The sequence below is a fragment of the Balaenoptera musculus genome, chromosome 19 (assembly GCF_009873245.2).
Source record: "Balaenoptera musculus isolate JJ_BM4_2016_0621 chromosome 19, mBalMus1.pri.v3, whole genome shotgun sequence".
NCBI lineage: Eukaryota > Metazoa > Chordata > Mammalia > Artiodactyla > Balaenopteridae > Balaenoptera > Balaenoptera musculus.
Window position 1 is genome coordinate 8,435,805 of NC_045803.1, and position 13,839 is coordinate 8,449,643.

General features: G+C 45.8%; 1 protein-coding gene across 3 annotated transcripts in view; it reads left to right on the forward strand.

Moving 5' to 3' along the window:
• The window catches only part of ODAD1 (outer dynein arm docking complex subunit 1), a 29,575-nt gene that overhangs the window by 9,256 nt on the left and 6,480 nt on the right, over window positions 1-13,839 (forward strand). For all 3 annotated transcript variants that reach the window (XM_036832136.1, XM_036832137.1, XM_036832138.1), the window contains 3 exons: window positions 6,932-7,054; window positions 7,414-7,527; window positions 11,254-11,321. In XM_036832136.1, coding sequence (XP_036688031.1) covers window positions 6,932-7,054; window positions 7,414-7,527; window positions 11,254-11,321 — 305 coding nt within the window. The remainder of the gene's footprint in view (window positions 1-6,931; window positions 7,055-7,413; window positions 7,528-11,253; window positions 11,322-13,839) is intronic.

Consider the following 13,839-nt stretch of genomic DNA (forward strand, 5'->3'; position numbering starts at 1 on the left):
GAGAAAATCTTTGTTAGGCAACGATTTCTTAGATGCAACACCAAAAGCATGATCCATAAAAGGAAAAATTGATAAATTGGATTTCATAAAATTTTAAAACTTCTCCTCCTTAAAAGGTTCTGTTCAGAGAATGAAAAGACAAGTCCTACATGGGGAGAAAATATTTGCAAAGTCTGTACCTGACAAAGAACTTACATCCAGAATATATTAAGTAGTTTTAAACTCAATAAGAAAGCAAATGACCTAATAGGAAAAATGGCCAAAAAGACTTGAACACACACTTCACCAAATATATATAAAGTGGAAGCAAGCACGTAGAAATATTAGTCATTAGGGAAATGCATATTAAAATCACAAGCTACTTCTACACACTTATTAGAATGGCTAAAATTTAAAAGACTGACCTTACCAACTGTTGCTGAGGATGTGGAGAAACTGGAACTTTCACACCCTGCTGGTGGGAATGTAAATGGGACAACCACTTTGGAAAATAGTTTGGCAGTTTCTAAAGAACTAAATGTCCACCTACCGTATGATTCAGCCATTTCCACTCCTAAGTATTTACCCTAGGAAAAAGAAAGCACATGTTCCTACAGCAAATTGTATATGAATGTTCATAACAGTTTTATTTGTAAAATTCAAAACAGAAACAACCCAAATGTCCACCAACAGGTGAATGGATAAACAAATTTTGGTACATCCATACAGTGGAATACTACTCAGCAATCAAAAGGAATGGGCTAAGGCTTCCCTGGTGGTGCAGTGGTTAAGAATCTGCCTGCCAGGGCAGGGGACACGGGTTTGAGCCCTGGTCCGGGAAGATCCCACATGCTGCGGAGCAACTAAGCCCGTGCACCACAACTACTGGGCCTGCATTCTAGAGCCCATGAGCCACAACTACTGAGCCCACGTGCCACAACTACTGAAGCCCACGCGCCTAGAGCGCGTGCTCCGCAGCAAGAGAAACCACCTCAATGAGAAGCCCGCGCACCGCAACGAAGAGCAGCCCCCGCTCGCCACAACTAGAGAAAGCCCGTGTGCAGCAACGAAGACCCAACGCAGCCAAAAATAAATAAATAAAATTAATTAAAAAAAAAAAGGAATGGGCTATTGATATACCCAACGACTTGGATGAATCTCAAAATAATTGTTATGAGTGAAAGAAGCCAAACCCCTCCCCTCAAAAATAGAGTATATACTATGTGATCCCATTAATCTAAAACTCTAGAAAATGCAAACTGGTCTAACTGGGTTACGGCATGGGAGTGGGGGGCTGCAGGAAGGAAGTGGCAGGGGGAATGACAAAGAGGAAACTTTGGGGGTGATTGGTATGTTCACTCCTTCGATTATGTCAAACTTACCAAATTGTCTGCTTTAAATATGTGCAGTTTTATTGTGTGTCATTTATACCTCAACAAAGCTGAGAAAAAAATTTCCTACCTCACATCATCTGAAAACAACAAGTCTAGTTAGATTAGGGACTTAAATGTAAAGAGCGAAATTTGAATACTTTTAAAAATTGAAGGAGAGTGTTTTCTAATCTTGGGAAGAATTTCTTTTTTTTTTTTTTAAAGAAGCCAAACATGAAAGAGTACATTTTTTTTTAAATTTTTTTTTCTTTTTTTTAAAATTTATTTATTTATGGCTGTGTTGGGTCTTCATTTCTGTGCGAGGGCTTTCTCTAGTTGTGGCAAGTGGGGGCCACTCTTCATCGCAGTGCGCAAGCCTTTCACTGTCGTGGCCTCTCTTATTGCGGAGCACAGGCTCCAGATGCGCAGGCTCAGTAGTTGTGGCTCACGGGCCCAGCTGCTCCGCGGCATGTGGGATCTTCCCAGACCAGGGCTCGAACCCGTGTCCCCTGCATTGGCAGGCAGATTCTCAACCACTGCGCCACCAGGGAAGCCCGGGAAGAATTTCTTGAACTACCTACGTTATTGACTCGGATCCTTGGCCTCTTTTTTTTCCCCCAACACTGCACAAGCTTTTTCAGTGGCCAAATATTGGAATCTTTATTTTTTATTTATTTATTTATTTTAAAAAATGCATATTATCTGTTTGTTTTTTTTTTGTTTAAGCCGTGCCATGCGGCTTGCGGGATCTTAGTTCCCCGACCAAAGATTGAACCCAGGCCACGGCAGTGAAAGTACCGAGTCCTAACCACTGGACCGCTAGGGAATTCCCAAGACTGGACCCTTTAATCAATAGAAATTGATAAGAGGCCAGACCAGGAATTCAGGCAAGGCTTTGCTGGGATGAGGGAGCGAAAACAAGTAACAGGTTCCCTTGCTTGCTCCCCGAAGGATGGGGTGAACTGGTTCCTTAAATGGGGTGAAGGTAGGGTGAATGGGTAGGTTGGAGGCGAAGCTTAGGCGGTCTGTGCCCCCCCTTGGTGGTGCTGTGTGCGGGGATCATGAGCTGTACCCTGCTTTTGCTCCCAGCACCTCAGAAGTGGCAGTTGGTTTGTGGCCATTTTTTGTCTTATTGTTCATAATTGCCCCACTGACTGCACACGCATGCAGTTATTTTTAGTCCCTTATAGTTTCTTTGTATTCTGTTGCTGGAGGAGATGTTTGTCCAGGTAAAAGTACAAGCACTCCAGTAAAGGGTCCCAGGTCCCAGCCTATGTCACCTAAACATTCTTTGTTCCTGGAGCCCTTAATTTCGTAGTAAATTTTTTAGCCCCCAAAGAAACATTTAACAGGGGTGTGCTGGGAAACCAGCAATTAGCGGGGGAAAGCACCCTGATTTGTAGCATTTTCTTTTCTTTTTTTTTAAATTTTATATTAGAGTATAGTTGATTTACAATGAGCATTTTCTGATTTTCATAACGTCAATGTTCTCATCTAGGCTGAGGTGAACATACCCTATCATGACCCCCAGTGAGTCACACCCTTAGAGAATCCCCTCCCCTTCAGTGGCAGCAGAAATCGTGACAGCAGAATTTGGCACAGGTGATGGGTTGTCCCTCCCTTGATGAGGTTATGCTATTTATTTATTTATATAGTTTTGGCTGCATTGGGTCTTCATTGCTGCACACGGGCTTTCTCTAGTTGCGGCGAGCGGGAGCTACTCTTTGTTGCGGTGCGCGGGCTTCTCATTACAGTGACTTCTCTTGTTGCGGAGCACGGGCTCTAGGCGGGCAGGCTTCAGTAGTTGTGGCACGAGGGCTCAGTAGTTGTGGCTCACGGGCTCTAGAGCACAGGCTCAGTAGTTGTGGCATGCAGGCTCAGTAGTTGTGGCTCACGGGCTCTAGAGCACAGGCTCAGTAGTTGTGGTGCACGGGCTTAGTTGCTCCATGGCATGTGGGATCTTCCTGGACCAGGGCTCGAACCCGTGTCCCCTGCACTGGCAGGCAGATTCTTAACCACTGTGCCACCAGGGAAGCCTGGTTATGCTATTTAATACTGCACCATAGTAGACTGAAGAAGCTGCCATGCTGTGGAGAGGGCCATATGACAGGGAACTTCTGGGGGCTCCTAGGAGCTGAGGGCCTCAGTCCTGCAACCACAAGGAACTGAATTCTGCCATCAACCACGTGGTGAGTCCTGGATGAGACCGTGGCCCTGGTGACCCCTTGATTGCAGCTTTGTGAGTCCTGAGCAGAGGATCCAGCTGAGCTGTGTCACATTCCTGACCCACAGAAACTTCAAGATAATAAATGGGTGTTGTTTTAAGCCACAAGGTTTGTGATACAGTCGGCCCTCCATATCTATGGGTTCTGTATATGTGGATTCAACAAACCAAGGATGGAAAATATTAAAAAAAAAAGAAAAGAAATTCCAGAAATTTCCAAAAGGTAAAACTTGAATATTTGGGGCCAGCAACTATTTACATAGCACTTACACTGTATTTACAACTACTTACATAATATTTACATTGTATTAGGTATTATAAGTAATCTAGCCATGACTTAAAGTATACAGGAGGTTGTGCGTAGGTTATATGCAAATGCTACGCCATTTTATATAAGGGACTTGAGCATCTTTGGATTTTGGTGTCTGACGGGAGTCCTGGAACTAATCCCCTGTGGATACAGAAGGGCGACTGTAATTTTTCTGCGGAAATGGAAAACTAATATATGGTCAATTTCAAACTACCAACAATTTAACTCATGTAATTCCTGAAAATGTAACAATCAGCTCTCAAGAGCTGTCCAAGGGGGCCCCAGTACTGCACTGCTAACAGCTCTATTATAGCAGTTTGGACCAAACAACCCAATAAATGTTTGCATCCTAACAACCTAGAAACCATTTGAAAAAATAATATACGTAAATTGAAAAAAATTGTGTTTCGTTCTTAAAAGCCACAATTACCTGTGGCACGTTTGTGCCTATTGGCCACTTTGCAAATTTTCAGGTCTCGGAGTCAGAGTGGACTCACCATTCTCATTCCACACTGATTTCTGAGCAGTACTTGCTTTTTTTTTTAATTGAAAATTTTACTGGTGTAATTGTAGATTCACCTGTGGTTTGAAGAAATAATACAGAGAGAGTCCTTGTACACTGTGCTTAGTTTCCCCCAATGGTACCATTTTGGGGTATTTGATTTTTATCACAGCAACTGCTAAAAACTCAGTTTCAGGAAGATGTGACGTTGGACTTCCCTAGTGGTTCAGTGGGTAAGACTCCGCACTCCCAATGCAGGGGGGCTGGGTTCGATCCCCAGTCGGGGAACTAGATCCCACAACGCATGCTGCAACTAAGAGTCCGCATCTCGCAACTAAAAACATGCCACAGCGAAGATCCCGCGTGCTGAAACTGACCCGGGGCAGCCTAAATAAATAAATATTAAAAAAAGAAGAAAGATGTGACATTGGACTTCCCTGGTGGTCCAGAGGTTATAACTCTGCACTTCCACTGCAGGGGGCACTGGTTCAATCCTTGGTTGGGGAACTAAAATCCTGTATGCTATGTGGCGTGGTTAAAAAAAACGCAAAAAAACAAAACAACAACAACAACAAAAAAGAAAGATGGGACTTCATCAAAAGGCATGTAACACCGTCTCACGTTGAACCTGGGAACTACCTTGAGCTCCAGGTTCATGTGGTGTCTGACCAATGTCAATGTGTCTCCCTCAAATTTTAAAATATCCCCTTGGTTGCCCCTTTGAGTTTGCTGCAATGCTCTGGGGTGCCTTGGCGCATGTATTCGTTTCCTTGGGTGGCTTATACTACAGAAATTTATTGTCACACAGTTCTGGAGGCCAGAAGTCCAAAATCATGATGTCGGCAGGGTTGGTTCCTTTTAAGGGCTGTGAGAATCTGTTCTGTGCATCTTGCCTAGCTTCTGGTGGTTTGCTGGCAATCTTTGGCATTCCTTTGTGTGTAGAAGCATCACTCCAATCTCTGCCTTCATCTTTTTTTTCTTTTAAAAAATTTTGTAATACAATTTTAAAGGTTATACTCAATTTACAGTTATTACAAAATATTGGCTATATCCCCCGTGTTGTACAGTACATCCTTATAGCCTATTTCACACCCAATAGTTTGTACCTCCCACTTCCCACCCCTATATTGCCTCTCCCCCTGCACTGGTAACCACTGGTTTGTTCTCTATGTCTGTGAGTCTGCTTCTTTTTGTTGTTTTCACTAGTTTGTTGTATTTTTAAGATTCCACATCTGCCTTCATCTTCATCTGGCATTCTCCCTGCTGGCATGTCTGTGTGTGCAAATTTCCCCTTTTTTATAAAGACGCCAGTGGTGTAGGATTAGGGCCCAACCCAATGACCTCATTTTAACTTGATTACTTCTGTGAAAACCCTGTCTCCAAATAAGGTCACATTCTGAGGTTCTGGGGATTAGCACTTCAACATACGGATTTACAGGCGACTGAATTCAATCCATAGCGGTGCACAAATTGGGAAACACAGTATCAAGCAATTCATTTATTCATTTAGTCTGCATGTTTTGTTGCATGCCAACTCTGCGTCAAGCACAGAAAAGATAAAAATCTGCCCTCATGGAGTTTCCAGTCTAGTTGGGAAGACAGCATACCCCAAACAAGTCAAGATGAATACGGGAATGAGAAGGGCAGGTTGGAAGTTGGTTTCAGGCATCAGGGCTCCTCCTCCCCTCCTCTTGGTATTTACCAGGATTCTTGGCCTTCCCCAGTCAATAGAAATTGATCAGAGGCCAGACAAGAAATTCAGGCAGGCCTTTACGGGGGCCCCTGCGGCAGCAGCAGGGAGCGAAAACAAGTGTCAGGTTCCCTTGCTGACTCCCAGAGTTGGGGTGAGCTGGTTCCTTATATGGGGTGATGGTAGGGGTGTGTCCATAGGTTGGGCCAGAGGGGTGGCTTAGATGTTTTGCCCAGCCCTCTGGTGGTGTACTGCAGGGGGCACGCATAGTACCTTGCTTTTGCTCCCGACCCCCTGTTTTTGCTCCCGACTCTTCAGAAGTGGCAGCTGGGTTTTTTGGTCTTTTTGTACATTCTTGTCCAGAATTTTCCCTAACTGCGCGTGCATGCAGTTATTTTTAGTCCCTTATAGTTCCTTTGTATTTTGTTGCCCGAGGAGACGTTTGTCCAGGGGCAGGCACTGCAGCAAAGGGTCCCAGGTCCCAGCCTGTCTCACTCTCAGGCTCCTGTCTCCACTTTGTCTACTGTGTGTGGGGTCCCATCCATCCAGATCACACATTTCACCCAAAATACCAGGAAAGGACTCAGGCTGGCTCAGCTTGGGTCACACGTCCATCTCTAAATGGATTGTTTGGAGCTGGGTCATGTGGCCGGCAGGGCGGCGTGTTATGGTTGGAAGTCAGATACACATGGAAGGTTGGGTACTGACCTCAGAAGAGGGGTACAGCAGATGGCTGGGGCCACAAGGACCACAGAGGTCAACCACGCTCAGTCACTCATCCTCCCACTCATCTCCCTCGTTCCCTCAATCTCTCCCACATTCAGTCAACAAATAGGCACCATGTTCTCTCTTCCAGATCCAGGAATGGGAGAGCCGGATCTTTGCCCGTGGTAAGGATGTCAAGGCCCCGGGATGCATCCTGGATCAGAAGGTCAAGAGCCAGAGAAGGATCAAGATCCTTGAAGACCAGTTGGACAGGGTGAGGGTCAGCCTCTTGGCTGTCTCCAGACCTGAACTCTTGGGGGAAGAACTGAGCGTGGGAGTCAAGTTTCAGAAACGGTGGACCAGATTCCTGGATGCAGAGTGGCCTAAAATAGCGGGTTCCCCAAGTGGGGTTAGGAGACAAGATCCTGGAGGGATGGAGGGTCCCCCAGGAAAGGAGACTGATGCTTGGGTCTTGGGGGGGTGGCGATGCTCTCAGAGTCCCCAGATTGGGAATGGGCCCCCTACCTGACAAGTGCCCCCTTCTCGGCTGAGAGTGGAAGAGGGAGGCAGGCCAGGCCTCAGACAGACTCTTGGTATCCTCTCCCGCCCCCCCCACACCGACCCCTATCCCAGGTCACCTGTCGCTTTGACATCCAGCTGGTTCGGAATGCAACCTTGCGGGAGGAGCTGGATCTCCTGCAGATCGAGAGGAACCGCTATCTGAATGTGGACCGCAAGCTGCAGAAGGTCAGTGGCCCTGAAGCCCAGGACCCCTTGGCCCAGCTGGAGTGGAGGGGAGGTTACAAGAGTCACCCTACTTTCTCCAACACTCGGGCCTCAAGTATGGAATCGCCCGGAGCCATATGTTTACTTTAGTCCGGAGGGAATGGAGACCTGAGAATGTTCCGGGCTGCCCCCAGCAAAGAAAGCAGCCTCATTGAGATTTGCAGAAAGCAGAGATGTCACTTTGAGTGTTGTCACCCAGGGCAACCAAGGCGCAGGCAGGACCATTTACATTCCATGGGTTTCTCAATGACCTTTGAAGTCCTTTGAAGAATCCTCCCTCCCTCCTTCCACCCCCCTTCCTTCCTGTATTCTCTCCCTCTCTCTTTCTTTAAGTTTTACTTTGAAATAATTTCAAATTTGCAGAAAAGGTGCAGGAATAATACAAAGAACTATATAGCCTTCACCAAGATTGATAACTTGCCAAATTTACTCTCTCTCTGTCTGTCTCTGTGTGTGTGTAATTAGTTTTACTGAAAATAACTTATTATCACAACTGACAAACTATTTGAGAGTACGATGCAGACATTGTGGTCCTAAGAACTTCAGTGTGTATTTCCTAAGCACAAGACAATTTTCTTATATAAACAAAGTGCCCTTACCCAAGGGCACTGAATATTGTTACAATTCTAAGCAGTCCATATTTAAAGTTCATGATTGTTCCAACAATGTCCTTTATAGCTAATTTAATTATCCTGCTCCAGGCTCTGGGCCAGGATCCCACATTGCATTTGGTTGTCCTGGCCTCATTCATCTGGAACAGTCCCTCGGCCCTTCTTTTTTTTTTTTTTTTTTTTTTGGCTGCATTGGGTCTTCGTTGCAGCGTGCAGGCTTCTCATTGCGGTGGCTTCTCTTGTTGTGGAGCACGGGCTCTAAGCACATAGGCTTCAGTAGTTGCGGCGCGTGGGCTCAGTAGTTGTGGCCTGCTGGCTTAGTTGCTCCGCGGCATGTGGGATCTTCCCGGACCAGAGATCGAACCCGTGTTCCCTGCATTGGCAGGCAGATTCTTAACCACTGCGCCACTAGGGAAGTCCCCCTCGGCCCTTCTTTGTCTCCATGACTTTGACATTTTGGAAGCATCCAGGCCAGTTGTGCTGTGCGACGTTCCTCAATGTGGATTTATCTGATCTTTCTCCATGATTAGATTCAAGTTGTGCATTTTTGGTGGAATATCACAGAGGTGGTATTGTGTCATTGGCGGGCATTATATCAGTAGGCACATAATGTAAGTTTGTCCCGTAACTAGTGATGTTGACCTTGATTGCTTGGTCAGTCAGGTTTCTCCAATATAGGGTTTTCCTCTTTGTAATGACTGAGTCCAGGGAGGTTCTTTGAGACTATGTAAATATCCTGTTCCCTGATACATTTTCACGCAATTGTTCTAGCATCCCTTAATGATTTTTGCCTGAATAATTATTATTGTAATGGCTACCAAATGGTGATTCTTCTCTCTCATTTCTTCTTCATTTATAAGATGGCATTTTACTTAAGGAAGAACTTCTTAAGTGTGTTTATGGGTATCAGTAAGCATTCATGTATTCTTACTTTATTCTGTGGGTTATAATCCATAGTGCTCATTATAATGTTCAGATTGTCCCAGATTTGGCTGGTAGGAGACCCCTCAAGCTGGCTCCTCTGTCCTTTGGACAAGCCCATCTTTTTTTTTTTTTTTTTTTGAACACTTCCTTACTTTCTGGCACAGGAAGATAGTCCAGATTTTCTTGTACTTGATCAGCCTTAACTCTCAAGTTAGCATTTCTCCATGGAGTCCTGATTCTTCCTAGTGGGGAATCCTGCTTCTTCTTCTCCTGGTGCTGAGAAACCAAATTACAGGCACTAGGAGTCCTCACTGCTACTGGGGTGTCCCTGCCTTGAGGCCCTTTCTCTGGAGAGAGCTAGAAAACACACGCACATATTTTAAAATTGTGAGTACATGTCGGTGCCTCTCATTCCAATCCATCACTACTGGGTTACTCCTGAACCTTCCCTATTTTATCTTTCTCTTCCCCACAATGGGAACCTTGGCTCCCAACAGCGTTTATATACGTACTCACTTGTTCAATCCTACAAAACACATGAGAGAGGTTCAGAATTGCTATAGCTGTACTAATACCCCCTGAACCTGAGCGTTCAAGATTTGTTTGCAGATTGTTTTGTTCTCTGAGGGCATGGGTATCTATCTATGTATTTATCTATCTCACATTATTGTATTCAGAAGTCACTGGGATTAGTTCCTATTTTTTTGGTCTTCTTTGTTGTTCTGTTCTGTGTTTGAAATACACTTAGGTTCACTTGCTTCTGTTTGTATTTGGTTTTAGTTCTCTCCCCTATCCTTGTTGATTTAATTTTCTTTATGAATATGTAAACCATTGACAAGGGTTCCCAAATCAAAACGATGCCAAAAGGTAAGCCACAGAAACATCATTTCCTCACCATCTCTTCCACTTCATTCCCATTCAGCCCCCATAGTTTCTGGTTATCCATCCTAGGTTTCTTGTTACAAAAGTGTATGTGTTTGGGGCTTCCCTGGTGGCACAGTGGTTAAGAATCTGCCTGCCAATGCAGGGAACATGGGTTCGAGCCCTGGTCCGGGAAGATCCCACATGCCACGGAGCAACTAAACCTGTGCGCCACAACTACTTAGCCTGCGCTCTAGACCCCATGCTCTGCAACAAGAGAAGCCACCACAATTAGAAACCTGCGCACCGCAACAAAGAGTATCCCTCCACTCTGAGAAAGCCCGTGCACAGCAACGAAGACCCAATGCAGCCAAAAAAAAAAAAAAAAAAAAAAAAAAAGTGTATGTGTTTGTGTGTGTGCGTATGTGCACACATATGCATGCACATGTATTTATACATACATATATGTGTATGTGTGTATTACATTAATATATACACACATTATATATGTATGTGTATGTGTGTATATATGTTTCTATACATTAATACATATATACACATTATGTATAAAAAAATATATATATAATTTCCTCTCGTCTTTCTCCTGAAATAACCCTTTTTACGCATAACTCTGCAAAGACACTTCCATAGAACTAGAAAACAGATTAGCGTGGTCACAATCATGAAATTCACACAAATTTCTGACCCCCACCACAAAGTTAGGGCAGCACTCTTAGGAATATCCTGGGTTGGATGTTTCACTGCATTCCTTTTTTATTTATTTATTTAATTATTTATGCCTGCGTTGGGTCTTCGTTGCTGTGCGTGGGCTTTCTCTAGTTGCGGCGAGCGGGGGCTACTCTTCGTTGCAGTGCACGGGCTTCTCATTGCGGTGGCTTCTCTTGTTGCAGAGCACAGGCTCTAGGCGCGCGGGCTTCAGTAGTTGTGGCACGTGGGCTCAGTAGTTGTGGCGCATGGGCTTAGTTGCTCCGCGGCATGTGAGATCTTCCTGGACCAGAGCTTGAACCTGTGTTCCCTGCATTGGCAGGCAGATTCTTAACCACTGTGCCACCAGGGAAGTCCAATCTTTCACTGCATTCCTGCTCATCAATCTGGCTTTCCTTCACTTGGTACCTGTTTAAAATCCCTTTCACCGATTGCCGCTAATTAAGAAGGTCCAAGTTTTTAAGGCCCAGGAGCCTCACTTCTTATTGGGGAAATGTGAGGCTTAAAGGAGGGCCCTCCAGTGATGAGGGCATTGGAAGTGGTATCTGTTTTGTTCTCTTGGCAGGAGATCCAGCTCCTGCGGGACACGGTCAGGACCCTCATGGTCTCCTCCACCTCTGCCTACACCATCAGGTAGGGCCCCTGGAGGCATCCCAGATGACTCAGTCCATGCATTTTCTTAAGGAAGTGGTGGGAAGGTTCCAAACTCAAGAAATAGATTGTCAGAACCTCCTTTTTTTTTTTTTTTTTTTTTTTTAATAAGATGCTCCTTTCTCTCCCCCCTCCACTGATTTCCCAGCTTCTCGGGCAAGGTCCCTCTCCTTGGGTGTATGAATTAACCTCTTTGGCCCCAGTCTGTTAATAGCATGTAGCACATAGGGATGTAGAAAGGCTTAAGGGGAATTCCCTGGCGGTCCAATGGTTAGGATTCCGCACTTTCACTGACATGGCCCAGGTTCGATCCCTGGTCCGGGCACTGAGATCCCACAAGCCACAGGGTGTGGCCAAATAAATAAATAAAGAGACTTAAGGGGCTTTCCGGGTGGTCCAGTAGTTGAGAATTTGCCTCCCAATGCAGGGGACGGGGGTTCGATCTCTGGTCGAGGAACTAAGATCCCACATACCTCGGGGCAACTAAGCCCGGCACCACGGCTAGAGAGAAGCCCCTGTGCTGCACCTAAGGCCCAACGCAGGCAAAAATAAACAAATATTAAAAAAAAATAGACTTAAGTAAGTGCACATAGCAGGGGGCCAGGAACGTAGGAAGCATCAGTGAATGACCGTAATTAGATTGATATTTATCAGTATTGGTTGAAAGGGACAGAGATTCTCTCAAGCCACCTTCAGACAAAGGATCATGTTGTATGGAGTCTAGAAGCCCCAGCTGCTCTGCTAATGGACGTCTCTCTCTGCCTCTGGGCTCTCATGGGCTCCATGCTCTCTCTCTTATCCCAGCTCTGCTCCTTTCTGCGCTTCAGCCCTGTTCTCTGGCTCCAAGTGCTGTCTTACCTTCTCTTCAGTGTCTTGTTTCTACCACCTGACTTCTGCTTATCGTGGTTCATGAGTCCTCACGACATCGGTTATAGGCCAAATCTACCTTATGGTTTCTATGATCTTTCCTTCTTTGTTCCTCCTTTCTTTCTTTCCGTTCTTTCTTTCTTTCTTTCTTTCTTTCTTTTCTTTCTCTCTCTCTCTTTCTTCCCTTCCCCTTCCTCCCTCCCTCCCTTCCTTCCTTCTTTCCTTCCTTCTTCCTCTCTCTCTTTCCGTCTTTCCTTCCCTTCTTCTGTCTTTCTTTCCTTCTTCCTTCCTTCCTTTGAGTTAAGATGCACGTAAAATTCACCTTTAAAATATTTATTTATTTATTTATTTATTTTGGGCTGTGTTGTGTCTTCGTTTCTGCGCGCGGGCTTTCTCTAGTTGCGGAGAGCGGGGGCTACTCCTCATTGTGGTGCGCGGGCTTCTCACTGCGGTGGCTTCTCTTGTTGCGGAGCACAGGCTTTAGGCACACGGGCTTCAGTAGCTGTGCTGCGCAGGCTCTAGAGCACAGGCTCAGTAGATGTGGCGCACAGGCTTAGTTGCTCTGCGGCATGTGGGATCTTCCCGGACCAGGGCTTGAACCCGTGTCCCCTGCATTGGCAGGCAGATTCCTAACCATTTCGCCACCAGGGAACTCCCAAAATTCACCGTTTTAAAATGTACCATTCAGTGGCATTTAGTACACTGATAATGTTGTGCAACCATCACTTCTGTTTTCATCACCCCCAAAGGAGACCTGTAACCATTAAGCAGTTATTCTCTCTTTCCCTCTTCCCCAACGCCCTGGCAACCACTAGTCTCCTTCCTGTCTCGACGATTTACCTATACATGTGCCTTTCCGTAAGTTTACCTTTATGTTTCATGTAAATGGAATCATACAACATGTCCTTTTGTGTCTGGTTCCTTTCACTCAGTGCAGTGCTTTCAAGGTTCACCCACGTTGCAGCGTCTCTCAGTACGTCATGCCTTTTTATGGCTGATTCTGTAATTTGTTACCTGTGGTCCTCCATGACCTCTTCAGAGCCTTGACTCATGGCTTCTGTTCACGCATAGCTCTGGCTTCTTCCTAACTTGGCCTTCATAACATGACCTTTTGTGGCTTCTCTCTATACATCCTTTTAGCTTCGGCTTCCCGCTGTCCCCTTCTTAGCATTTCCCAATTCAAATTCTGAGGAGAGAATCTGACTGGCCCGGCTCATCTTTTCTGCCACGTCCCGCAAGTGATGGCCTGCTGGCCTGTCTTTGCATCACCAGGATCTAGCCTCTGCCAACACTCCTCCAGTTGACTGCAGTGGGCAGCCTAGCGGGGTGCAAAGATAGGGTGGTTTCCGTTAGAAGGCAGGGGGCAGCTGTCAGGACCAACACTTCTGTCAGACCAGCCAGTGTCTCCATTGCTTCCTTGCTGGCTGACCTGGGCAGGTCACTTCCCCTCTCTGAGCCTCAGTTTCCTCTACTGTGACGTGGCAACAGTAATGGTATCTACCTCCTGGGCTGCTGTGGGGACTTATGGCATGCTGCTTTAGAGCATCTACTGCAGGGCCAGGCTCTTGGGAAGTTGGGCTCCCTCTTCCTGGCCCTTCTGTTGGCCTGAAGCCCAAGGCACAGAAAGAACTGT